This window comes from Chelonia mydas, chromosome 9 (assembly GCF_015237465.2).
Source record: "Chelonia mydas isolate rCheMyd1 chromosome 9, rCheMyd1.pri.v2, whole genome shotgun sequence".
In the NCBI taxonomy this organism is placed as follows: Eukaryota; Metazoa; Chordata; order Testudines; family Cheloniidae; genus Chelonia; species Chelonia mydas.
In genome coordinates this window covers 1,080,940-1,108,187 of record NC_057855.1, presented here as the reverse complement: position 1 = coordinate 1,108,187, position 27,248 = coordinate 1,080,940, and the positions used below count along the sequence as shown (strand labels likewise).

General features: G+C 53.4%; 1 protein-coding gene across 5 annotated transcripts in view; it reads right to left on the bottom strand.

The window, feature by feature from the left end:
• Positions 1-27,248, bottom strand: part of XXYLT1 (xyloside xylosyltransferase 1) — a 101,171-nt gene that overhangs the window by 65,849 nt on the left and 8,074 nt on the right. The window contains exons 1-3 of one of the 5 annotated variants that reach the window (XM_043523156.1): positions 19,065-20,110; positions 18,104-18,209; positions 11,031-11,178 (exon numbers count right to left, since the gene is read on the bottom strand). In XM_043523156.1, the coding sequence (XP_043379091.1) occupies positions 11,031-11,178; positions 18,104-18,209; positions 19,065-19,108 (298 nt within the window). In that variant the 5' untranslated portion in view covers positions 19,109-20,110. Of the gene's footprint in view, positions 1-11,030; positions 11,179-18,103; positions 18,401-18,984; positions 19,043-19,064; positions 20,111-20,927; positions 21,194-27,248 lie in introns of those variants that run through there. The other 4 variants (XM_043523158.1, XM_043523157.1, XM_027833532.3 and 1 more) reach the window with 4 other exon arrangements.

The window sequence follows — 27,248 nt, the reverse complement described above, 5'->3', positions numbered from 1 at the left end:
AGTTCACTTCAGGTGCTTCCGGCTGCCCTTCTCCTCCACAGATGCTGCAACGACATTTCTTAAAGTCCGTCATCCCAACCCACCCGTTACTGTTTTGTATAACAATCCATTGTCACCTTGCCATTGAAAATTTCGCTCGCTCACCTCACAATGCATGTGGCTTTGTCAGGGCAGCGGCCTTCAGACGATCTGGCCCGATCGGCCTGTGCGGTAGCTGCTGGAACAAAGTATGAAGTCTGGGTACCTGGGTTTTACTCCCAGCTCTCCCACTGGCCTCAGTTTCTCTCAGGGTACGTCTACACAGCAGTTAGACACCTGTGGCTGGCCAGTGCCAGCTGACTCGCACTCGTGGGGCTCGGGCTAAGGGGCTGTGTAATGGTGATGTAGATGCTGGGGTCTGGGCTGCAGCATGAGCTCTGGGACCCTCCCACCTCACAGGGGTGGAGCTTGGGCTCCAGCTTGTGCCCCAATGACTACACCAGAGGCGTAGGGTGAGTTTGCACCGCAGCTGGGCGCGTGCTTCCCAGCGCAGCCAGACAGACGCGCTAGCCCAGAGCGAGCTCACGTGCTAAAAGCAGCAGCGTGGCAGCGGCTGGGGCCAGCTCTCTGCTCTGGGTGCTGTGACCTAGTGCAGGGCCGGCATTAGGGGGCCGCAAGCAGGGCAATTACCCAGGGCCCCACGCCACAGGGGGCTCTGTGAAGCTAAATTACATGATCGGGCTTCGGCTTCAGCCCTGGGTGGAGGGGCTTGGGCTTCGATGAGTTAGTTTCTGCCCTGGGCCCCAACGAGTCTAACGCCAGCCCTGACCTAGCGCACAGGTTCGCAGTGCCACTCGGACAGAGGGGCGGCTGGCCCAACCCCAGTGGCACTGGGACCCTGTGTGCCAGGCTGTAATGTCTGGCCAGCCCCGTGGCACAGGAGCGCTCGCTGTCCAGCCCCGCTCCCTGGGGCCTCCCCGCTGCATCAGGCTGGGATTAGGATTGCAGTGCTGGGGAAAAGACACAATGCGGTGGGTGAATCCCCTTAGTAAAAAGATGCAAAGCCCTGTGACAGAGGCAACCTCCCTCTCATCTTGGGCCCCTTAAGGCCTGAGGGCACTTTGCAGTCTGGGCTGGTTTCTTCCTCTATTGCCAGGGCGTCTTTCTCCCTGTCAGTTTGTTTAGCAGGCACAGAAAGTCTGCAAGGCCTGCCTCTCACACTGCTCGAATGGGGCCTGTATGGGGCACGTCTGCACTGCAGAGTGCCAGCCGCCCGTCCAGGTAGCCCAAGCCTGCCACCTGGGCTGCCACTGCCACGCTGCTGCTTTTAGCACGTGAGCTCGCTCTGGGCTAGCGCGTCTGTCTGGCTGCGCTGGGAAGCACGCGCCCAGCCGCGGTGTAAACGCACCCCACGCCTCTTCCTACGCCTGCCAGCTGTTCTTATTGGCCAAGCAAGAACCTGCTGCCTCCCGGTTACAGAACGCCACCTTCACCCAAATTCTACGAAACCTCTCTGACTCCACAGGGCACGTCTGCCTGCCCGTGACCTTTCAGAGATCCCCTCAAAGCTAAAAGATGCCAATCCTCCAGTGTAATCAGAGGCTATAAACTAGAGAGCTGTCTGACGCAGAACACAACGGCCAGATACACATTTATAACCTTTAGGTCCCATGTATTTGGATCAGATGTTTACAGTCCATCATATTCCCGAGGAGCACCCCCTTGATTCCTTTTCCCGTCATCCCACCCAACTCTCCTGACTCAGCATACTCTGAGTGGAACAGATAAATAACAACCAAACGAACAGGGCGAAGTTTCAAGGCTGGGCCTACCCCACTAGAGCCTTCTCCTGAGTGACAAACCAGCTGCTCATGACACCCGCTGACATCAGCTCACCACACGCTGGTAAAAATTTTCAATTAGCAATAATCACACCTCAGTTGAACCTCACAGACTATGATTCTTATTCAGACTCGTTAAAAGTGACGCTCTGGCTCCTTAGGCCCTTGAATTGTACTCACATCACCGGCCCCGCACAGAAGCATTCCTTCTCTCTCCTGGGTAACGGATCTGAGCTCACAGTAGGCTTCGGTGCCTCCTTTGTCACCAATCCTTGGCCACCAACGCAAAGAGACTCTGGGGGTGACCGCGTGGCCCAGGGGATGAGAAATGGGTGACAGAGTCCTTCAGCTTTACATCAGCCATTTTGAATCTGGGTCAGGTCAAATGTGACCAAAAGGTGTTAGCTTGTGAAGAACTGAATTTGGTGCCTCAAGTCAGGTTCTCCTGGACAAGCATCCGCGACATCAAACCAGCACCACAATCAGCACTAATTGTCACCTGCTGGCAGAGTCAGACAGCAAAGGAGTGACTGGGATGGTACCTCTACTGCGTCCACCTTCAGGGAACCCACCCCTTCTCACTCCAGGTGGGATAAGGACATAGAATCATAAAAGATTAGGGTTGGAAGAGACCTCAGGAGGTCATCTAGTCCAATCCCCTGCTCAAAGCGCCCTTTCTAGCAGGAAGCTTTGCACACCCCTGGAGAGGCGTTATTTCACCTTGACACCATCCTTAACTTGGCAATATCCTCAACGCTCAGAACTTCCCACATTCTCTCGCCGGGCAAGTCTCCCCAGCACAAAATCGACCATTGTATTGAAAAACGGTACATGAGCCCAAACCAGAGTCTAAGAGTTACGCAAGTCACACTACTGCATACAGTGGCCCAGATCCTCCACCCGTTCAAATCACTCCACTGAAGTTAGAAATGTAAGGGCTTGTCTACATTTAAAACTAGTGCTCTCAAGCGATTGAAAAAATTAATTGCGATTAATCGCACTGTTACACAATAACAGAATTCCATTTATTTAAATATTTTTGGATGTTTTCTACGTTTTCAAATATATTGATTTCAATTACAACACAGGGAGTGAGCCTGGAGGCCTGGCCCACCCCGTCAATCACCACAGGCACTGCACACATAATGCAGACACCTGGGGCCATAAATCTGACCACACTGCGAACGAAGCATCAATCAGCTTCACTAGCAGCTTCTGAAACAAGTTAAACTCGTTTTAAACTGTCAAACGTCTTTTTAAAAATACTGGGCACCAAGCCAGCCCCTGCGAGGCCCGGACAGACGGGCAGGCAGGCAGGCAGACAGACTGAGACAGACAGACAGAGACACAGACAGGTCTCTATGAGACCCTAGAGCCAGGACTGCAACCCCCAAGTTACACTTGTCAGCTGAGAACAAGCATTTCACATTAAGTAGCTTCAGACTCCTCTGCGACAGGGCAGCATGGAGATCCTGAGCATTTCAAGCCATAGAATAAAGAAACCAGGACAGTGTCTAAGTGACGCAGACCATAATAATACTGCTATTCGCATTCAGCATACGTCCTACACCTCCAAAACCGTAACAAGAGCTTAATGGAAAAGTGGCTCCAGCAAACGTCTTTCCTGGCCTGCTGCTACTCAGCCCAGACCCCACCTGAGTCACGCCCCACCAGGTGTGAAAAGAGAGCTCCCTTCCACCAGCAGGGCACTGACTGTGCACACGCACACCCGCACCATGGTTACATCAGCAGTCGCATGGGATGAGACGCACCTGGCTTGGGCGTAGCTAGGCCAGGCTGATTAGGCCTGAACACCTGAAAGAAGCGATGCCCCAGTACACTGGGCATCTCTCAGAGGCGCAAACCTGAGGCTGCTGGCATGGTCTCGGCCTCCACGACAGCAGTACCAGCGCTGCCCAGTGCTGACAGGACCGGGCAGCTCAGCCTGTATCCGGGGGGCGGGCAACAGGCCTGTGGTCTTTCCCCCACAGAGAGTCACATTCTCAGGCCTCTCCAGTGCCCGGCAATATGAGGGCGGTCGCCACTTTAGTCCCAGTGTTCCCTAGCACGCTAGGTGTCTCCCCCACCCCTTGGCCACAGGGCAGACTAGGGGGTGACTTGGTCCCAGTGAGCGAGTGTCCACGGGGAGGGGATTCCTGCTGGCAGAGGGCTGCTCCCGCCAGCAGCCGAAGGCAGAACGAGACCCAGTGGTGGGAAGCTGAAGCCAGACAACGTCTGACTAGAAACAAGAGGGTTTAGCCCCGGAACAACTCCCAAGGGCTGCGGTGGATTCGCCACCACGTGAGCTCTTTCAATCAACAGTGGGCGCCTTTCTAACAGCTGGGCTGGAGCTTAGCCACGGGAATCCCTGGCTGGATTCTCCGGCCTGCGCGCGGATCAGAATGGCCCCTCCTCCCGGCCCCCGCTTGCTATGCTAGCTGAGAGGGTTGGAGAGCAGGAGGACCAAACTGCAGAGCTGCCATGGTGGGGCAGAGTTATGCACACAGCGCAAACGAACCCTCAGCAATTCATGTGTCCGCTGCTCATTCTGGGTGTCCATCCCACACTTGGGCCTTGGCGGGCAGAGAGACGTGCACCCTCAGGCCCAGGGGCATCACATCCCCAGCGCCGACACAAGAGGGAGGGGCAGGCCTCGCACCCCCAGCCGCGCGACAGAAGAGCACTGGGTGTTAAGCCAGGTCCGGCCTGGCTGGGCGCCCCAGGACCCACTCCCTGCTCCACAACCTGCACTGCGTGGCTCTCGTTTTTTATTATTCAAATTCGTAAACAACCCAGGGCCCTGGGCCTGAGTGACTGGCCCACGCTGCCTGCTTCAGGCCCAAGCGGGAAATCTGCAGAGCTGGAGCTGCAGCCCGGCTGCTTCGGGGCCTATGACCTGGGATCCCCGCCACCCAGCGGGGGCAGCTTTCAGCCCATGACAACTCGGCTCCTGCTTGGGCTGAACGGTCATGGACTTGTTCCGGCCCTGGGATCTCCTTGGGCTAGCGGCACTATTTAGGAGCGTCATCCCCAGAGGCCTCCCAATAATTCTCACAGGCAAAGCAACCTATTGGGGCTCCCCGGCCAGAAGTACATTTACTCGACATGGAAACAGGTTATCCACCTGCCACATGGGGACGCAGGGCCGGCGGAACAAGCCTCGTTCTGCATTTGCTCCCGACACCCGGGCACTGCACACGCGCAGGCAAAGAGACTGCACTGGCAACTGGCCCCGGGTCTTCGGAGGCACCCTTGGTCCCCAGCACCCCACTGACCCCTCTGCTCTCAAAGCCATCACCACGGTGAGCCTCCGAGCCAGGAGCCAACTGCGTTTTAATGGTCACACAGCCCTCGCGTGTCCCTCTGGACCGGACACAGGGCACGTGACTCCCTAGCACAGAAAGACAGCCTGGTGCTGGTCTGCAGAGAGGGGCCAGCACCTGCTCTGCTCCTTTGCCTGAGAGGGGCGGCGGGGCACTGTTTACACCAGCCTGGCCCCTCTCCGGTGAGAGCCTGCCCCAAACCCTGGTCTCTGCTCGCTCTTGCGCTCAGACCCAGCGGAGCTGAGGAGCTGCAGACGGCGCCGCTCCCTGCATTAAAGCAGAGAGCAGGTTCCTACTTCTGAAGATCAGCACGGGCTGCGGCACCGTTCTCCAGCCGGAGGAGGCAACGAGGGCAGTGTCATAAACTCATCTGCCACCTGCAGCTTCCACGCTTCTCACGGCAGCAACAGCAGGCCCCAGAGCCCCCTGCTGCCAAAGCACCCCAACAGTGGAACTAAAGCGGACTCTCCCTTAGCACTCTGCAGTATACGGCCTGTGACACACAGCTGGCAGTTCTGATTCGGCCCAGGACAGGGTAGTGGCGCATGCCTGATAGCCAGTTCATTACAACAGCGTCAACAGGAAAGAGCTTCAGTCTCCATTGGAACATAAGAATGGCCAGACTGGGTCAGACCAATAGCCCATCTAGCCCAGTGTCCTGCCTTCCGACAGCGGCCAATGCCAGGTGCCCCAGAGGGAATGAACAGAACAGGGAATCATCAAATAATCCACCCCATTGCCCATTCCCAGCTTCTGGCAAACTGAGGCAAGGGACACCCAGAGCATGGGGCTGCATGCCTGACCATCCTGGCTATTAGCCATTGAAGGGCCTATCCTCCATGAACTTATCTAATTCTTTCTTGAACCCAGTTATACTTTTGGCCTTCACAACAACCCATGGCAACAAGTTCCTCAGGTTGATTGTGCATTGTGTGAAGAAGTACTTCTTTATGTCTGTTTTAAACCTGCTGCCTGTTAATTTCATTGGGTGACCCCTGGTTCTTGTGCTAAGTAAGGGGTAAATAACACTTTCTTATTCATTTTCTCCACCAGTCATTTTCTCCCCTTAGTCATCTCTTTTCCAAGCTGAAAAGTCCCAGTTTTATTAATCTCTCCTTAAACGGAAGCTGTTCCATGCCCCTAATCATTTTTGTTGCCCTTCTCTGTACCTTTTCCAATTCCAATATATCTTTTCTGAGATGCAGCTACCAGATATGCACACAGTGTGCAAGGTGTGGGGGTACCATAAATTTATATACATGCGTTATGACAGTTTCTGATGTATTATCTATCCCTTTCCTAATGGTTCCTAACTTTCTAGTAGCTTTTCTGACGGACACTACACAGCTCAGCAAATGCAGCCAGGGAATTATCCACAAATGACTCCAAGATCTTTCTTGAGTGGTAACAGCTAATTTAGACTCCATCATTGTATATGTATAGTTGGGTTTATGTTTTCCAATGTGTATTACTTTGCATTTATCAGTATTGAATTTTATCTGCCATTTTGTTGCCCAGTCACCCAGGTTTGTGAGATCCCTTTGTAGCTCCTCTCAATCAGCTTTGGACTTAACTATCTTGAGTAATTTTCTATCATCTGCAAATGTTGCCACCTCACTGTTTACCCCTTTTTCCAGATCATTTATGAATATGTTAAAAAGGACTGGGCCCAGTACAGAGCCCTGGGAGAAACCACTATTTACCTCTCTCCATTCAGAAAACTGACCATTTATTCCTACCCTGGCTGGCTGGCATGTTGGTCCATTCTGTGCATGACATGCAGTCTGTTCCTCACCTTTCCTTGTTCCCTCCATGCCTCTGCCCACCCCAGCATCACCTGACCACTCCTCCTCCAGCAGCTCAAACCACGGCAGACGCGTTATGCTCAGAGCGACGACAGAACCTGCGTGTTTCAGAGCCTCTCTGACAAGGTTTCCAAGGATGTGACTTTCTCCAGTCTGCGCTTTTCCTTCTATTTTGTTAATGGCAAGTGACCAGTCATCGCTAGCTGCCCCAGATGCCCACAGGAAGGAGACTCCGGCTTCAGGAACGTGACAAGTGACTGACATGTCTGGCCACCAAGACATTGCCCTTTGCATTTCACACCTGCCTCTGCAGAGGGAGACGGTGCTCGCAGTTTGCCAAGCTGCACAAAGCACGCAGGCGGGATTTAGGCTGGGTGGAGGCCAGCAGGCTCAAGTGGCTCTGCCTTATCCTTGGAGGGTAAGTGCCAGCTTCACAGGAAGCCAGTGATACAAGCCAAAGAAAGGAGCCAATTTCAGAGCGACAAGAATTCACAAATGGGAACCATTACCACAGAGCCCTGCTGCACGGGAAGCAACTAGAGGCAGTCATTCAAAATCCATTCCAAAGGGCCCACAATCCCATGCAGCCAATGATCCATAGCGAGAGCACCTTACCCTTCCGACAGGAGTCACGCCAGGAGAGCCAAGCACACTGCCTGGCACTCGGTCACTGCAGCAGGGAAACCTTCCAGTCAGAGTCCTGGCACAGCTCCAGCGCCTGGGAGGAGGGGGCAGAGGGGGTTGCAGTCATTTCAGCTGCGGTAGGGTACAAAATCAGCCATCATGTAACAGAATGCCCCTACTGCTGTCCTGATCCATGACTTTCAACAAATACGCAAAGGCTGCTGTGAGAACCATCTCTGGGGTTTGGGATTGCAGCATTCCAAGCCAAACTGAGGCTTCCCGGAGGGCAGGTGGGATGTACCTGCTTCTCAGATGGAGGAGGACAAATCAGGATGGGAAGAAACACAAGAGAGCAGCCTGCTGGGCTGTAGAAAAGCAGGTCTTTGCTCTTTTGGAAATTAACGAGCATCAAGGACAGATTCCTGGACTCAGCCCCCACCCACTGTCCTGTTCTGCCCCACACCGGGTGCCTGGCCAGGCCAATCCAGATATCTAACAACACTGGGCATTAGATAGATTCACTTTATCTGGGTGACTGTTCAGCGAATAGAAAGCCCATCACAAAATAACCCAAGACATCCTCTTTCTTCCGGAGATTCCTCCCCCGCCCCAAAACCATTCTGCATGCCTCATGGTGCCAGTGGGTCCAGACCTCCACCAGGAAGGTCTTGGGTCACCCTCCTGCCTTCCCTGCTGCCTGACGCTATGACCCTCCTCCAGAAGGCTGTGTTTGAAAGGACGGCCCAAGAACAAAGGAAGGATGCCAGAGTCTACTCCATTTCCTCCTTGTCTGGAAAATAACAACTGCTCATATAACTGCCGGCGCTGCACGATACACTATGGGCTCAGGCAAGCCACCCCCTCGTGTTCTCTCAGCTATAATGGGCTTTATGGCCCAACAGAAACTTCCCTGAGCACATTTCAGAGCCCCTGGCTTACAGCCAATCATTAATGACATCTACGTCCACACTGCCATCAGAGGCGTGACTGTAGCACAAGCAGACATGCCCGAGCCTGCTTTGATCTAGGCAGCGCAAGTAACAAGAGCAGGGAAGCGAGGTGACTTGGTGACACCTCGACCCAGGACATGCACACAAGCAGCTGCTGCCAGGTGACTTGGATCCCATGAGAATTGAGTGTCCAAATCCCTTAGACAGCTTTGGAGAGCTCAACTCTGCCCTAGTAGAATGAAGCTTCCCCATGAGAAGCCCTGGGAGCGCTGTCACTGGGAACAGTGGCTGGCCAGAACATAGCTCCAGAGCCAGCCACCCCGCACTGGCAGGCAGTTGGGCTAGATGACCTAACAGGCCTTTCCCGTCACCGATGCAAATGTTGATTCCCTGCCCCCTGTTCTAACCACTGCAACGCATTCCCCGCCATAGCCAAACACTGCTCAGTGGTCCAGCTCAGCAAGACACTGCCGTGTGTGCTGAGCTGCAAGGGCCGGGCTGCCCCCCTGAAGCCAGAGGGCTCCTCACACGCAGGTACCTTGCTGAATCAGGGATGCAAAACGCTATGAAGGCCCCACAACACCCACATGGTCTGTGACCATCAAATTCTGACCCAAACATTCATTAGTGCGTCAACAACTCAGCCACTCTCCCAGGTCTGGCCCCTGCTGTGAGAAACAGGAGTCTTAGCAGGAAGGGAGGACAGAGCAGGGACACAGCGAGTTACAGGCCGAGCTTACAGAGAAGATGTGTCCCAGGAGAACTACCCACAGGCTGCAGAGGAAGGAAAAGGCTGCAGCTAACTGAGCCAAGCCCCTTTTCCAGGGCTGCTTTGTTTTCCTGTAGATTTATTGCTGTCCCTTGGTTCCACAATCATGCAGAGAGCAAGGCAAGATAAGAACAGATAAAGACAAAATCAATGACAATCCATCAACAGAGCTTTCCGATGGGAAAGGAACGCACTAATCAATACCCTGCTCTGCTCCCAGTGTCTGCTCACACGGAGCCAGCCAGCCAGGGGCCATCAGCTACCACAAACCTGCTGTGTCCCCATCTGCTCTCCAGGCACGGGTGGGGATGGAAAAGCAGGAAGTTAACACAGCTGGAGAATTTCAGATATTGTCGGAAGCAGAGACAGGGCCAGGGCAGCCTCCTGCTCCATACTACTTTACAGCTCAGGGCTGTTTGGATCCTCGACTTCAGTTCCTTTCAGTGGGCTCCAGGGGCACGAAGGAGACTCGGACGTAACACAGCAGCGTCCTGACACGCTGACTCAACCCACAAAATCACTGGTGCTCCGAACACACACCCGTACCCCAGCCGCTGTCCCATTCACAAGCGCCGAGCGCCTTTCGCCAGCAACACCCCTTTCAACCTGAGCTTCTGGGGCAGTCACAACTTCAGGCCCGCATGGCACAGAGAGCTCCCTCTGGCCTGGTCCACAACAGGGCTGGTTTGAAACCACCGTGGGTGAAGGAAAGGTCTGTGTCTGAGGACTGGCCTTTTAAATGCAGGCTCCCCGACCCACCAGCTCTCCCACCCGGGGCTTTGGGGACAGCTCGGCCCAAAGAGCATGAGCGGCCGAAGCCCGCCTGGATGCTGGAGAGACTAGATGTGCTGGGCTGAGGGAGGCCAGGCCTGAGGCCCAGAGAGTTTCCTGTGCTGGGTTCAGACGCTCAATACACCCTCCTGTGTTCCGCTGGCTGAGAGTCGCTCTGATCCAGCGATCAGGGTGGCATTATTCCCCCGGGAATGGAGGCCCCGGGGGTCCAGAGCGAGGGGACTCCCTGAGGGGGCCCACGGTGAGAGTCAGGCATGCTGGAGGCTCAGAGAGGTGCGGCTCCAGGAGGCGGAGGGGCTTAACCCCCAAGAGAGGGTGGACCCCTGAGAAGGGCTGTCGCACTGTAGGGGGTTCCCCCCAGGGACCGCACGGAGCCGGGAGAGCACGACCTGTGAGACCGTGACAACTTGGGCCTTCACCAGGCTCCTTAAGAACAGGGAGCAGAAATCAGGTTCTGACCCCATCACAGGGAATTACCTCCTCGGGGGAACGTGTGAGCATACTCCGGAGCCTCGGGAGGAGAGGCCTTATGCAGTGTCAGCAGCTGGGAAGAACGTCTGACTGCAGGGCTCAGCCCCACTGCAGGTTAGCCCTGGGCACTCCCCAGCCACCACCTGGAAACAACAGCTGCAGCATTGCACCTTCCAGCACCACCTTTGTAACGGGCCAGGGAGCCCCAGGGCACAGCTGGAAATCACCAGCCAACACGGCCCTGTGTGTGTCAGTGATGCAGTATTGGGCACCAGGCTACACAGAATGCCCTTGTGCGCCGCACTAGGGCAGTGGCTCGTAGCTCATCGAGGTCAAACCTGCCTGTCGGCACACGGACAAGCTTGCTGTTCCCGTGACAGCAGCCTCTCTGCATTGCATGGACCACTGGGTACATTTATGTGCTGGGAGAAACCCGCTGTGCTGCCCCTGGCTGCTGCCGCGCCCGGAGGGCTCACCTGTGGGCATGATGCGGTGCATGGCCACGGACAGGAAGAAGATGGAGTCGCTGTAGTAGGCCCCGGACCCAGCGCTGAAGTGTTTCTGCATGGCCTCAACCACTGGGAACAGCTGTTCTGTCAGCACGTCCACGTCATGGAACATTACCTGGGGGAGACACACAAACCGCCACTGGGCTCACTGTGCACCGCAGACAATCCCCCCACGGGCTGGGCACATTCGCTGGTGCTTAATACTGAGCCATGTAGATTATTTACAGGGACTTCAGTTTTGCCCAGAGGCCTCCCTGGGCTGGGCACTGCACACACACAGTTAAGGGCCCCTGACCCAAGGAGTTTATAATTTAAATAGATGAGATAGGGCAAGGGAACTGTTTATCTCCATTGTTCAGATGGGGAAACTGAGGCACACAGCAATTAAGTGATTTGCCAAAGGCCACAGAGGGAATCTGGGGCAGGGCCAGGAGCTGAACCCAGATCCCCGGAGCCCCAGCCCAGTGCTTTGACCACAAGCCCAGCCTCCTTCTCTAACATTTCAGCACAAGACTAGGTGCAGGGAAGGATGGGCCACAGCCTGCGAACCAGCAAATAAAAGAGGGTCCAATAACTGCACCAGCAGGAGGTCAGAGCCTGTGGCACAGGTGGCTTCCTGGGGTTTCTTACGCTGCTGTTGATGCAGTGAGAATGCGCTATGGGCCAATGGCCCGGACCCGCTCTCATTTAAGCCGGTGGCAAAACTCCCTTCCATGTCAGTGGTTGGGGACCAGAAACTCTCACCCTGGGAGATCTCACTGTAGCCACAGGTGGTCAGCAGGGGCCTGATCCCACCAGGCGTGACTGCACACCCTTGCCTGCGAGTTCTTTGCAGCAGGGACTCTGCCTCCATCTAGGTCTGCGCAGTGTCTCGCACAAGGAGGGCACACACCATAAACACTAATAAAACAACCACCACCATCACCCGCGAGAACAATTCCCACCCAGATCGAAGGTAACCGCTCACTTTTCCCATGCGGATCTCTCAGTACTCTCTATATCTCCATGAACCCTGTGCTGAACGAGGGGGTATCACAGACTCTCCTGTGGCACTAGTTTGCTGCCAGGGCTTGGGCACTCACGAGGCCAAGGACTGCAGTCGCTGCACGGTGCATTGAAAGAAAGAAAAATAACTGCTCTCTGCTAGTGCTTCAGAGGGTCCCTGGACATCAGTGCCACAAACCCGCCCGGTGTATCTGCTGCTACGGTGCACTGCAGGCTGTCAGATCGGAGGCTGGTTTAATATGGGATTGAACACATCACATCACAAGCAGAGCACTCTCCCCTTCCCTTCCCGGGGCTGGTTTCTGTGGCTGGACATGCAGGGAGATTGTGAGCCCTGCACAGACATCACTGTGGCCTGCCACTGTAAATACGGTGGAGAACATTATGGCCTGGAACACTTGGACTCCCATGATGCTCTGTGGCACCCTGCTGCGTAGAGATCTCTTCCGAATGCATGCTGTTTATAACCCCTCTTGCTGGAGACACACGATGTAATTAAATAGATGCACAAATAAAAATGTGGTTATTTTCATGAGCTATAGGAAAACAAAACAACAACGCACCCACATGCTGTACTGCCCTCTGAGAGACTGGAGACTACACAAAGGAGGCTAACAAAGGGGCTTTGCCAAGAGGAGCACGTGTTCCCAGATGTACTTTGTCAGCCATTAGCTACTGACATTTTACAAGCCCCTAATTGATTCTGAGATGCGACTAAGTTGACACACAGTAACTACTATGCAGTCCAATGTTTATTATCCAAACGCCATACTATGGGTTACTGAGTCATGCCAGATAACCACCCGAACGTTCAGGGTAATTAACAGACATCAAGAACCTGACCCTGTTGCTGATAAGAGAGTTTGGGATCTCTGAGACCTGGAGAGTCAAGGTCACGTTGTATTCTGCATGTAAAGGAAAACTGGAAAAGTTCAACCAGACACTGGCTCTTCAGTAACGTTAAACGCAGCCCAATCCAGAGAGGACAAAGAGGCTGTACTCCATGGCTCTCCCTTCCCAGACATTTCCCAGGCAGTACTGTCTCACTAAAACATCATCACTAGACGAGCTGCAAATTGATTCTAAACTAGACTCACAGACCAACCCTCAAACAGACTGTGATGGGTTTTACTTCAATCCACCAAACCAAGAGGTAATTCATCCACACGAGGGAGAAGTCTCTGATACCCGGGAAACGCAATAACTGACAACACCATCTTCCATTCTTCTGCAAGACACATTATGTAACAGTGATGTCAGGAAAGTGCAGCAAGGGTTACCTCTGTGTACGGACCTTCCCTCCCTGTCGTCTGGTTTGATCTTGAAGTTGAAGTTTTAGCTTGACTGTGATATTACCAATGAACAGGGAATAGAGAAGTCAAATCACAGGCTGGCAGCATTGCTGCCTAAATACAGAAGAGGGTCTGTTAATAGGGTACTGATTTCTTCTCGAGTCCCCTCCAGGGCAGGGATCTCAGCAGCATTCCCCTCTCCAAGCCTTGTCAGACGCACGCCAAGACTTCTCAGACACTGGCTGCATGAGGAAAATGGCTCATGGTGGTCTCGAACTCTGCCAGGCTCTCTGCGTGAGCTCCGCAAGCCACGTTAGCGCTCTGGGCATGAGCCCCCCGGCGAAATGGAGTGGTTAGTGCAGGGCCTGGTGAGGCCGAACTCATTGGACCGTGTAAAGTGGTTGGAAAGCTTCAGCTGGCAAGTGGTAGAGAAGTGCAGTGCTATTTAACGAATGTCCTGGGCACCGAAACGGGGGCAGTGGAAAGCAGAAACCCAGGACAGGCCATCGCTGATCACTGCTGGGCCCTTGGCCTTCCCACGCAGCTACCAAGAGAGATGCCAGCCAGACGGCCCTTAGCCTCAAAGGTACTGCCCCGCTCTGCTCCCCCCAGCCCTGGGGGGGGGCATCTTGCCCCCCGCTCCTCGCGCCATAGAGGGAAGTCATCTCGGACTCCACCTGCTCCTCTGTCCCCAGGGGGGCATCTCACCCCCTCCCAGTTCCTCCAGCCTTGCGGGGGGCATCTTGCACACACACATCCTGCTCCCCCGGCCCTGAATGATAACGGCTCGCACCAAGAGGAGAAGCGACTCCTCTGCACAGCGAGCTGTCTGTGGGGACCTGAGCTACCTGCTGCGGAAGGCCAAACACGCCACTTTGTCTGGATGGGACTGGCTGCCTTTCACGTATCCACGTTTGCTCCCACGCTGCGCTCCCGCCCCGGGGTGGGGGGAAGGCCACCCCCGTGCCGTACTGCGCTCCCCCCTCGGGAGGGGCAGGCCGCAGCTCAGGTTGTATTGGGGACCTGCCTGTGGCTGATGGAGACACAGGCTGATGTCGACACAGCGATACACAGGGTGTACGTAAGGATTTTGTCCCTTTATGCAGCGTGGTTCCACAGGCCACGCGGGAGCCCAGATGTGGCTAAAAAGCATTTGCTAAGAGATCAACAAACAACAGTTTGGTCTGGCCTGCAGGGGTGTGAGAGAGTGCACAGAAAAATGGCTGGCGCTGAGAGCTGGGACTCCAAATTACCCCTTTCCTGACATGAGGGAGCAAGGGGCAGCCCACAAACTGAAAGGCAACACATTCACAACTCCCACAAGGATTTCTTTTTACCACAATGCATATTAACCCATGGAACTCACTGCCACAAGATGATATTGAAGCCAAGTGCTCAGCAGGATTCGAAAAAGGATGAGACATTTATCTGGACAACAAGAATGTCCAGCATTACATCACTGTGATGGTCTATACTATTATGGTCACCACTTTTACAAGACTCTGATAAATTTAGTACAAAGTATGCCTTGTGAGATATCATTTGAAAACTCATAATCTGCTGAATATTGTCATCCTGATAAACAGTGTGTATCAACACTGTATGTTAAATTGTTAGATTCTAGTAAGTATCATTGTTATCACATGCTCCAAGATTAAGACAAGCAGGCACAAACCAGTTTTTCAGAGACAAAGACACACTGGCCCTCCCAGACAGGTATCAACAAAGTCAACAGGCTGACTTAAGCATCCCTTCTCCAGCAACTAGAAGGTGTGAACAAGAAATTTACGTTGCATCACAGGAATGTTTCAAACCACAGGTCCACAATGGACTATGTGTCACCATGACTCAGCAAGGATGTTTCTCGCCCAAGAAATTGAGTTATAATAGATCGTTTTCCTTTGATGAAATGACAGACTTTCTGTGAGCTTTACTGTTCAGTAGTGTGCTAGACAGTACAAGACGCACAGTTCTGAGGAAAGTCTGGGACTAAGAATTTGCTGGTGTTGCTCTGCAGTTTAATTCTTGAGTGGCTAACAAGGAGCGCTCAATGCGGTGCCACGGGGAGTGATTTTACATGTTTGAGGCGGTGTGTGAACAGACCAGGAGTGGGGGTTCTTACCGCAAGCAACATAAGAGTCACCCCAGGTTGGAGAACTGATGGGACACAGCTGTTCAGTGCTCCAGATTGTACCCTGGGGAATGTCACAGTCACACAGGATAAAAATTTACAAAGGGCAAAAAAAATCCTCCTGCTTCAGGGCATGAGTCAGCCTGTAGCTGACAGGGGCCAGGAAGAAATTTCCCTGTGGGAAGGTCCCTGGCAAGTCGCCCACTACAGGACTGTCTGCACCGTCGTCAGAGGCAGCTGGCCCCAGCCATTCTCAGAGATGGGGGAGAGGAGAGGGAACTGCTATGGTTAAATTGCTCGCAGGCTGGGGTTTCTCCAACGACGTCATATTGCTGACACTCCTCTCAGGAGCGCCCTTCCGCGCCATGCCATGCCTGCTGGCAGCTCACCCTCGCCCCTTTTCTCCTCCGCACCCAATGGATGCATTTCTCTCCATCCGTGACACGTTCCTCGCCTTCCTAGACCGTAACGTCTCCAGCGCACGGCCTACGTACACCGCCCCAGAGCCCGCCCAGCACAGCAGGGCCCTGACCCCCATCGCACCTCGGCCTGGCACCAGGATATGACCAGTCACGTCACTGTGCTGGATGGAACTGGTGACTTAGGCGGCTCCTCGCATCACTGCCAATCCCTGAGCCAGCCACTCCCTCTCAGCGCCAACTGTGTCGTCAGCACAGTAAACACGGGAGCAACATGACACGCACATGTGGGAAGGAAAGAAATGGCTCCAGCAGGCCCTGTAACCTGGGGAAGAGCCAAAGGAACACAGGCTTCCCCCCATTGAGCACTCCTCAGTCACGGAAGGCATGTCCAAGATCATGTACTATAGTCAGCCCTAATAAAGTGCCCATCATCCTGGTATCACGGCAACCTGTCTGTGCCAGTGCAGAGGCCGGTGCATCTAGCAGTCAGTGATTTCCCTCTCGGATCCAACGGTGAGGATGGAAAGCAGGAGAGATGCACAAAGGGAAGCGTAGCAGTAAGTCTGGGAGGAGAGTCTATTATTAGCCACAGGTTTTGTGTTTTGGGTGACATGACCAGCATAAAAGCCCTTCTGAGGCACTGCTGCAGAGAGCACGTAACACCGGTTACAGCGTTTGAGCAATAATCATGCTGTCAGGAGACCGACCATCTCCGTTAGTGGATAATGGCAAGGTCAATGTGAAACGGAGCTCTCTCTCGACCCCGGTAATATCGAGATGCACAGAGGACTCTGGCATTTCAACCACGTTCATCGCAGAGCACCCAACACACCTGCTCTGCAGGGCTCGGTTTCCCACACAGGCTGGAGCAGGGGCGTTGTGCTGCGGTGAAGCCAATGCCGTCTTACTATCAGGCAAGCACGGGAGCAGGGAACATCCCCAGCAAGGAGCTCTTCCCCTCTGCACTGGCGACAGGACAAGGGCTGCTGCTATCAATGGGAGCCCAGCAGCCCGCACACGGCACCATTTCCAGGGCTGCAGCTGGGAGGGGGCTGACCTGTACTTCAGAGAGCCCCGGGAAGGAACTCCCACACGTGCCAGCTGGTCAGAGCATCCAGCCACCAGACTGGAGTGAGCAGGACTGCGCTATTAGGAACATGAGGGCTGAGTCTCCTGCAATGCTGTGGAGTTACATAGTGAATGTGCAAGGAGAATCAGGCCATGGGATTTCCCCAACCCTCTGGCATATGGGAAGTAGTCCCAGCTTTGCCCAGGCTGTTGCAGAGAAAGGAGCAGACCTTCCACTCCAAGAATTCTCTTTTCATGCAATACATTCTTGAGCAATAAAGACAAGGAATGAATCGACTCTGCCTCCAGAAACACAAGGGGCAGGAGACCTGCGAGCCGTGCAGCCAGGCATCAGAGCAGATTGCTCCTGTGCACGCACAGCCAAAAGGCAGCACCTGCACCTCAGCTCCAGTGAGCGTCTCTCTCCCAGGACACTGCAGGTAGGGCAGCAGTATCTGGAGAGGCTCATCAGGCATGCTGCTGGGCTGCGCACACGTGTGGGCAATAAGCAGGTTTGTCGCAGGCTGGGACGTTTCCACGCACTCGGAGAACCTCCCAGCACTACATGAATTTTTCAGACGGCACTTAGTGGGAAAACAGAGCGACTGGCTTTCTTTTCTGTTCTTCTCTCTCAGGGCATGGGTGTCATTAAACCAGGAGTCTGCCAAGGGCGCCAACAGACCGGGAGCCTCCTGAGCTGTTTTCAGACCCTAATTCCTGCAGGGTCCCTCCCTGCCAGAAGCCAACTTTCTCCCAGGGTATTGTCGTCCCTGGTACCAGCTCTGCAGCCTGGGGACAGCGTGAGCACAGCGTGTGTAGCTAACACTATCACCACTGCACACTGGCACTATCACATGAGTGCAAGACATTTCGGGTGCACAAACTCGGTGCAAATGTTGGTTCCTGTGCAGTGTTCTGGGATCTGGGAGGGGAAGCCCTATTGCATTGCTGGATTTCCCCCATAAGAACATAAGGACGGCCCTACTGGGTCAGACCAATGGTCCATCTAGCCCAGTATCCTCTCCTCCGACAGCGGCCAGGTGCCCCAGAGGGAATGAACAGAACAGCTAATCATCAAGTGATCCATCCCCCTAAGCCACACGGTTTCTCTCCCTTTCTTACCGGCACAATCATCTGTGTAACATGATTAAGCTTCTTCTTTTGCTTGCGTTTGGGACTGCAAAAAACCAGCGAAGGGCAGCCTGATTGTGACGCTGTCTCCCGGGAGCTGGAACGAAGCCACGCACCTGTCACATGGGCTCTGCAAGGGTCAAGGCCCAGGAATGGGACACACCCCCTCTCCAGGCCACCAGTTCCCATACAGACCAGGTCAGCAACCAAGAGCTGTTATCGGCTGTCCGCTGGGTCGGAGGAGCGGCTGAGAAGGGGAAGGAAGAATTGGTTCAGCTAATGCCATAGGCCAAGACACTGATCATTGGGTTTAAAAGCTGCTGCTGCTGAAATGGATGAAGCAGACACATGGGAGGGGCTGGGAAATCAAATGCGAGTGGAAGAAAAACAGGGCGTTGAGCTGGCACGGACCCGGGGAGGGCAGCGAAGAGCTAGAGGAACGAAGTGGTGCTGCACAGAGGAGAGAGAAGGAAAGGCTCCAGCCAGACGGATGCTGGCAAAGGGGCACTATCAAGCGGACATTCACGGGTTGCAAGAGCCCCAGTCTTAAACGTTCATGCTGCAGCAGCAGCTCGAGAACCGCCCCCCCACCCCGATCAGAGCCCCGGCCTCCTGTGCAGGCCCCCAGCGAACGCCAGCTCCCAGGAGCGCATGGTCTATGTGCCGAGACAGAACCACCAGCGAGCGGGTCGGGCTGGGGGAGGGGGAGATGTGATAACTGGGCGAGCGTGAGGCTCAGCCCATGGGGCAGCGATCGCAACTCGGCTCTGCCTGAGGCAGTCCCACCAACCCATCTCCCCCAGAGATCGCCATCAGCCCCGGGCTGCCCCAGCCTGCCTGGGAGCCGCTGCCTGGCCCTGGCGCGGCCTCACCGTGCCCAGAGGTGCAGGGCTCCCCTCCCTGCCACAGAAGGGGAAGCTGCTGCTGTCTGAGTCACGGTGCCCCACGTTACCTCAGCTCCTTTACTGCCACTTCCTCGTCATTAATAAAAGCCATCAGCAGCGCTTCCGCCGCGCCGCCACGCTAATAAATCCCCCTCCGGGCAGTTCCTGATAAACGGCTCTGCGTGCCGGGCCGGGGGCCAGGTGCTCAGGGCCTGGGTGGAAAGGGGAATTCTGCACCCCTCAGGGCTCGCGCTCAGTCGAAACAAGCCAAAGCCAAGCCCACCCAGCGCCACGCGCCGGGGTGGAAGCTGCTGCATCAGAGACGTGGAAACAAGCCGCAGAGCTTGGCCAGAAACGGAGCAAGAGGAACAAAACTGGGTCCAAGTGGCCTGTGGCACAGGACCAATGCGAAGACCACTTCAGGCTGGTGCCGACAGGGCAGCCTCCTACCGGCATCTGCGACTCCCCCACACGCAGACGGGCTGTGTCAAAGAACCCTTCACCCATGGGAGGATCCCTCCACGGACCCTCTCCCGCCCATGGAGACGGGATGGGCCAGGACGACCAGGTGTGGGGCGCCGAGCGCCACAGAAACACAAACTCTTCACAACAGATCCAGCCACGGCTGGTGCCTGGGAGAACCGCAGCAACTAGGCCTCTCTGAGCAGGCTTTGAGGGCGTGGTGCTCGACACTGCACGGCCAGCCGCCAGGGCTCCCACAGCGGGGCGCTGAGCCAGCCTTAGCAAAGCAGGGACGTCCGCTGAAGGGCTCCCCAGTGCCGAGAGCGGCCTCCATGCACGGGGAGCGACGGGGAAGGTAAGGTCCGGTTCGCACTGCAAGGGAGGCCACATCAGCTCCACGACCTTCTGCCGTCATCTCACCAGACTCCTGTGCATAACATCGCTAACTCAGAGATGCTGCACAAGCAACAGAGAAATCCTTTATCTACCTTCCCCTTCCTCAGGGCAGGTGGGGAACCATGTACTGCCCCAGGCGGGCTCTCACGGCCGAGAGAGGGGTCTGTTTGGAGCCCGGTTTTGTGGCTGCCTGACCTCTGCGCACGGGGCCGTGTGCCCAGGGGTTAGATGATAGCCAGGGAAGAGGCAGCGCATCAGCATCTCGCCCCAGACAACCTGGAACAAAGTGACTCGTTCGCTCTCGTTCTAGAGCTAACGGCACCAGCACCAGGAGCCGCGGGACATCTGGCGAACACCCCCCACTCCCCCGTTTTTTGCTGTCCCAAACGCAAGCTGCAATGGGGCGTGGAGAAGAGGCTGGGGTCACAGCGCCCTCCCTCCCGGGGCTCAGCAAAGAGAAGCTCCAGGGCCTGGAGGAACTGAGACTGGCAGGAGCAGGCTGGAAGGAAGCGCAGGGGTGGGGTGGGGGGGCAGGGACCAGCCGGGACCTTTGCCACGGGTGATGTTACGCAGCTGGTGTCCCTGTGCTCCCTCCAGCCACACTCTCCTCTGGGCTGACTGGCCTGGGCACTTCACCTCACCTGCTCCAGCTGCCTTGCCTGACCCCCGCCCCGGCTCTCTGGCTGATCCCAGAGGCTAACACAACACAAACCCCCGCTCTGCCCAGGTTACATCTGCCGCAGACCATAGCTAGGGCCTGGGTCTGTCTCCTCTGACCGTGCAAATGGCAGCATCAGCAGCACCATGCTTCTCAGCCGCAAGCCAGGGCGTCAGTTCAATGCTGACTCAGAGGGAAGAGCCCCCCTCCTGGAGCCCTGCAGCACCTCCGGGGGCTCCCTTCCCGGGCTAATCAGCACGGAGCTGGGACAGAGTGGAGCCCGCTGCCTTGGAAATGCACACAAAGCCAAACAGCAAAGGCAAAACTACTGGAAAACAGACTCTGAAGCTGCAGCCGTCAGAAGGAGCATTGCCGAAAACAGATGGGAAAATAACTGCATTCAGCTTTCAATTACCACAGGCACTTCTGCACTGCAGCCCGCAGCCGGGGGGGCTTTCTCCTCCAGAGGAGCTGTGCTCTGATATTTCAAGGGCCTTTTTTCCTCTCCCCAGCACAGATTTGGACGCAGCGAGTTCATCTGCTGTAGTTTTGTATTTCATTCTTTAGTTGTGTTGCAGCGTTCAAGTAAAATCCCTGGTGCAAAATCTGGCTGAGTTCATTTAGGACTCGAGGAAAGTGTGGCTGTGGATTTCCTGTGCAAACAGCTTTTAATAAACACACCACCCACACGGAGAAGAGACCCTTTCTATGCACTCTCACTAAAACCCAGGTTCCATTTCTACTTTATCCCTGCTTTCCCCCCGCCCCCTCTGCCAATTAGCTTCGCAGTGATGGCATAAGCACAGCATTACAGACAGATCAGCATCGCTTCACTGCAGGATCAACCCACAGGAGGAGGCAGGGAATATTCCTCTCTGGTCCAGTGCCAAACTCGGCAGTAAGGGCGTTATTATCCACAGGTTACAGATGGGGAAAGCAAAGCACAGAGAGTGGAAGCTACCTGCCCAGGGCTGCAAAGCCAGCAGGCAGCACAGCTGGTAACAAACATCAGAGCACAGTGATGCTTCCCTGTGATAGGCTGGGAGAACAAGCTCTGTTTTAAAGCAAAAATAGCTCTGGCAATTAGAAAATGGGTAACTCTGATGACAAGACATGGGAATGGTTCACTGGGTTATTGTTAAGTCCAACACACGCGCATGTCTGCCCCTCTGCACCGCACTGCCGGGAGGAGGCAAAGACAAGCACAGCTCTGCAGCTTTCACATCAGCTTTTTCTTTTCAAATAAATCTCTGCTAACCCATCCACAGGCAGCGCTCCCTGGAGGAGGCCAGCCTGAGTGCAGCCGAGGGAGCCGCACGGCCACGGGGACGGCGCACCAGCCCTGCAGTTCCAGAATGGGAGCGCGGCGCTGTGGAGAACGCGGCGCCGTCAGCCGTATCCTGGGCGCAAGGCAGGGCTGGCAGCCCGGGGGCGTCGGAGCCCGGCAGGCCGGAAACGCTCGCCCTCAAGAACTTTCAACAGAAACAAACAATAAAAATCCAGCAAAACCTCCAAAAATAGAGCAGAGCCAGGGCGCTGGAGGAAGCAGCTGGGGAAGGAGGGGCCTGGCACTCGCAGGGTCCTTCTACCCAGCCACCGAGACACTTGCAACAAACTCCTCCGGTTCCTCTCTGGCCGCCTGGCAGCTTTGCCGTGCAGCCTCACGGTGCACCAGTGCCACCTGCTGCCGGGCGGCAAGGATGGCTCCTTCCCAGCAGCCTGGCCTCCAGGGGAACTTCTCCCACCTTCTCGGCGTTTGACACCCACTCCAGTGCAGGCTGCTGATCTGGCCCTGGGATCATGGGGTCCGTGCCCTGGGCCCTGCGGTGTGCTCACAGCCTCTGCGACTGCAGGCCCTGCCCCGAAGAGCTTCCCAGCCTAACTGATGCTGAGTGACCCAGTCGTGCCAGCGTGAGGGCAGGGCCACGCCTTGCTCCTGTGAACCCGCTTCCTGCACGGATGTCGGCTCATCTTTAAACCTTTTCTGCTAGTTTCATTTTTCTCCCCTGTGCCTTTATATCCACGACTAATTAGGTGCAGTCCCTACTGCCTGACGCTATTTACTCCTGGGGGAATTCTGCAACACTGCGCAATGCAGAATTTCACAGAAATTAATGTTCTATGCGCAGAATTTCCCTTTTCCCGCACAGCCATGGGCTGCAGAGATGTTAGCCGCCGCTAGGGGCAGAGCCCAGATCGCAAACGTAAGACAAGGCCGAGGGGAGCGGGAGGAAACCGGAAGGTTCCCAGCACTTGCAGATCCCAGCACGCCCTGAAGGAAGAAGGCGGCAGCGCGAAGGAAACTCCCTGCAAGCCCAGGACCCAGTGCAGGCTGTTTCTCCCTCTGGATCCCTGGGCTCTAGGAGGATTGGGTGGAAGGGGGCGCCCGCCGCATCTTGCCTCTGGAGGGTAGAGTGTGAGAGTGTCTGGGCTGGGGGGGGAGCAGTGGCTGGTCTCTGGGGGGGTAAGGGATGTGACTGTCCGGATTGGGAGGCAGCAGCTGGGCTCTGGAGGGGCAGGGGTGAGAGTGTCTGGGCTGGTGGGAAGGGGAAGACAAAAAGGAACTGGGTTGTCATAGGGGTTTCTTTAACTCTCTACTCCTGGGGGAATTTTTGTGTGTGTCTGTATTGCCAGACATATTTGCTGACAGGTATTTTGAAATAAATTACCAAAATAATTGAACCTGGTGTGATTTATTTTTACAAATAAAATTTGCAGAATTTTAAAATATTGTGCGCAGAATTTTTATTTTTTTGGCACAGAATGCCCCCAGGAGTAACTACTGTCCCTGCCTGGTTCCCCTCTGAGTTCTCTGTGATCCTTCCCTGTTTGCTACGCCTTCAGATTAACCTGGCTTTCTTAAGGTTTCTCTAGCTGCGTTTCAAATTCCTCTCCACTGAGCTCAGCTTCTTTCAGGTTCAGCTGCCTTTGCACTGGCATTTCTCACGCAACTGCCACATTTTCACTCCCTAAGGCTGGACCAAGTGACAGATGATGCTACCTGGAGCCGGCCTCATAGGCGGCGAGCACAGCACATGAGCTGGATCAGCTGAATTAAGCGTGGAAGCAATAAGAACACCCAGTGCAACGAGAGTGACCCCAGGGCCCGTGCTGTTCAACAGCCTGCAACCTGGGTGCCCATCAAAGCTCTGGGGTGTGGGCGTGTTTCTAGCAGGGTCCCCCAGGGATCAGTGCCTGATTTTAACTGGGACTTGGTCCTGCTTTGAGCAGGGGGTTGGACTAGATGACCTTCTGGGGTCCCTTCCAACCCTGATATTCTATGATTCTATGATTCTATGATTTAAAATGATTTAAATGATTTAAAATTTTGATCAATGACCTAGAAGAAAACATAAAATCATCACTGATAAAGTTTGCAAATGACACAAAGATCGGGGGAGTGGTAAATAATGCAGAGGACGGGTCACTGAGTCAGAGCGATCAGCATTGCTTGGTAAGCCGGACACAAGCAAACAATATGGTCTTTAATATGGCTACTCTAAATGTACACATCTAGGAATAATTAATGTAGACCATGCTTACTGGATGGGGGGCTCTATCCTGGGAAGCTGACTCTTACAAAGACTTGGGGGGGAAGGGGAGTTTTAAATCGGCTGAACATGAATTCCCAGTGTGACCAAAAGAGCTAATGAGATCCTTGGATGCGTAAACAAGGGAATCTGGAGTAGGAGTAGAGAAGTTATTTTACCTCTGTATTTGGTACTGGTGTGAACCTTGCTGGAATATTATGTCCAGTTCTGGTGTCCACAATTCAGGAAGGATGTTCATAAACTAAAGAGGATTAAGAACATAAGAATGGCCATACTGGGGTCAGACCAAAGGTCCATCTAGCCCAGTATCCTGTCTACTGACAATGGCCAATGCCAGGTGCCTCAGAGGGAATGAACAGAACAGGTAATTACCAAGTGATTCATTCCCTGTTGCCCATTCCCAGCTTCTGGCAAACAGAGGCTAGGGACACCATCCTGCCCAATAGCCATCCTCTGTGAATTTATCTAGTTCTTTTTTGAACCCTGTTTTGTCTTGACCTTCACAACATCCTCTGGCAAAGAGTTCCACAGGTTGACTGGGCGTTGTGTGGAAAAAATACTTCCTTTCGTTTGTTTCAAACCTGCTGCCTGTTAATTTCATTTGGCAACCCCTAGTTCATGTGTTATGAGAAGGAGTAAATAACACTTCCTTATTTACTTTCTCCACACCAGTCATGATTTTATAGACCTCTATCATATCCCCCTTAGTCGTCTCTTTTCCAAGCTGAAAAGCCCCAGTCTTATTAATCTCTCCTCATACGGCAGCCACTCCATACCCCTAATCATTTCTGTTGCCCTTTTCTGAACCTTTTCCAATTCCAATATATCTTTTTGAGATGGGGCGACCACATCTGCACACAGTATTCAAGATGTGGGCGTACCATGGATTTCTACAGAGGCAACATGATATTTTCTGTCTTATTTTCTATCCCTTTCTTAATGATTCCCAACATTCTGTTAGCTTTTTTGACTGCCGCTACCCATTGAGTGGATGTTTTCAGAGAACTATCCACGATGACGTCAAGATCTCTTTCTTGAGTGGTAACAGCTAATTTAGACCCCATCATTTTATATGTATAGTTGGGATTATGTTTTCCAGTGTGCATTCCTTTGCTTTTATCAACATCGGATTTCATCTGCCATTTTGTTGCTCAGTCACCCAGTTCTGAGAGATCCTTTTGTAGCTCTTTGCAGTCTGCCTGGGACTTAACTATCTTGAGTCATTTTGTATCATCTGCAAATGTTGCCACCTCGCTGTTTACCCCTTTTTATGAATATATTAAATAGGACTGGGCCCAGTACAGACCCCTGGGAGACACCACTATTTACCTCTCTACAGTCTGAAAACTGACCATTTATTCCTACCCTTCGTTTCCAATTTTCTAACCAGTCACCAATCCATGAGAGAACCTTCCCTCTTATCCCATAACAGCTTACTTTGCTTAAGAGCCTTTGGTGAGGGACCTTGTCAAAGGCTTTCTGAAAATCTAAGTACACTACAGCCACTGGATCCCCCTTGTCCACATGCTTGTTGATCCCCTCAAAGAATTCTAGGAGATTGGTGAGGCATGATTTCCCTCTACAAAAACCATGTTGACTCTTCCCCAACAAATTATGTTCATCTGTGTGTCTGACAATTTTGTTCTTTACTGTAGCTTCAACCAGTCTGCCTGATACTGAAGTCGGGTTTACCAGCCTGTAATTGCCGGGATCACCTCTGGAGCCCTTTTAAAAATTGGCATCACATTAGCTATCCTCCAGTCATTTGGTACAGAAGCTGATTTAAATGATAGGTTACAGACTACAGTTAGTCCGCAATTTCGCATTTGAGTTCCTTCAGAACTCTTGGGTGAATACCATCTGGTCCTGGTGACTTATTACTGTTTAGTTTATCAATTTGTTCCAAAACCTCCTCCAATGATACCTCAATCTGGGACAGTTCCTCAGATTTGTCAGCTAAAAAGAATGGCTCAGGTTTGGGAATCTCCCTCAGGTCCTCAGCCATTAAGACCGATGCAAAGAATTAGTTTCTCCAGAGTGCTCCTTTAGCATCTCGATCATCCAGTGGCCCCACTGGTTGTTTAGCAGGCTTCCTGCTTCTGATGTACTTACAAAAAATGTTTCTATTAATTTTTGAGTCTTTGTCTAGCTGTTTTTCAAATTCTTTTTTGGCCTTCCTAATTATATTTTTACACTTCATTTGCCAGCCTTTATGCTCACAGAAGAGCCACAACAGTGATCAGAGGATTAGAACACATAACTGCCAGTGACAGACACAAGGAGCTCAATCTATTTAGCTTAACAAAGAGAAGGTGAAGGGGTGACTTAAAGTATCTACATGGGGAACTAATATTTGATGACAGGCTCTTCAATCTAGCAGAGAAAGGTCTAACACGTTCCAACGGCTGGAAGTTGAAGCTAGACAAATTCAGACTGGAAATATAGAGTAAATTTCTAAAAGTGACAGTAATTAACCATTGGAACAATTTACCAACGGTCGTGGTGGATCCTCCATCACTGATAATGTTTACTCAAGGAGGTGGGGACGACAATAACAAAAAACGTGGAAATGACAGAAGTCCTAAATGCTCTTTTTGTTTCAGTTTTCACCAAGAAGGTTGGTGGTGACTGGACGTCTAACATAGCAAACGGCAGTGAAAATGAGGTAGGATCAGAAGCTAAAATAGGGAAAGAACAAGTTAAAAATTACTTAGACAAGTTAGATGTCTTCAAGTCACCACGGCCTGATGAAATGCGTCCTAGAATACTCAAGGAGCTGACTGAGGAGATATCTGAGCCATAAGCAATTATCTTTGAAAAGTCATGGAAGGTGGGAGAGATTCCAGAAGACTAGAAAAGGGCAAATATAGTGCCAATCTATAAAAAGGGAAATCAAAGACAACCTGGGGAATTACAGACCAGTCAACTTAACTTTACTGCTTGGAAAGATAATGGAGGAAATAATTAAGCAATCAATTTACAAACATCTAGAAGATAATAAGGTGATAAGTAACAGTCAGCATGGATTTGTCAAGAATAAATCCTGTCAAACCAACCTGAGTGCTTTCTTTGACAGGGTAACAAGCCTTGTGGATAGGGGGGAAGCGGTAGACGTGGTGTATCTTGACTTTAGTACTTCATACTGTGTCGCATGACCGTCTCACAACCAAACTAGGGAATGTAAC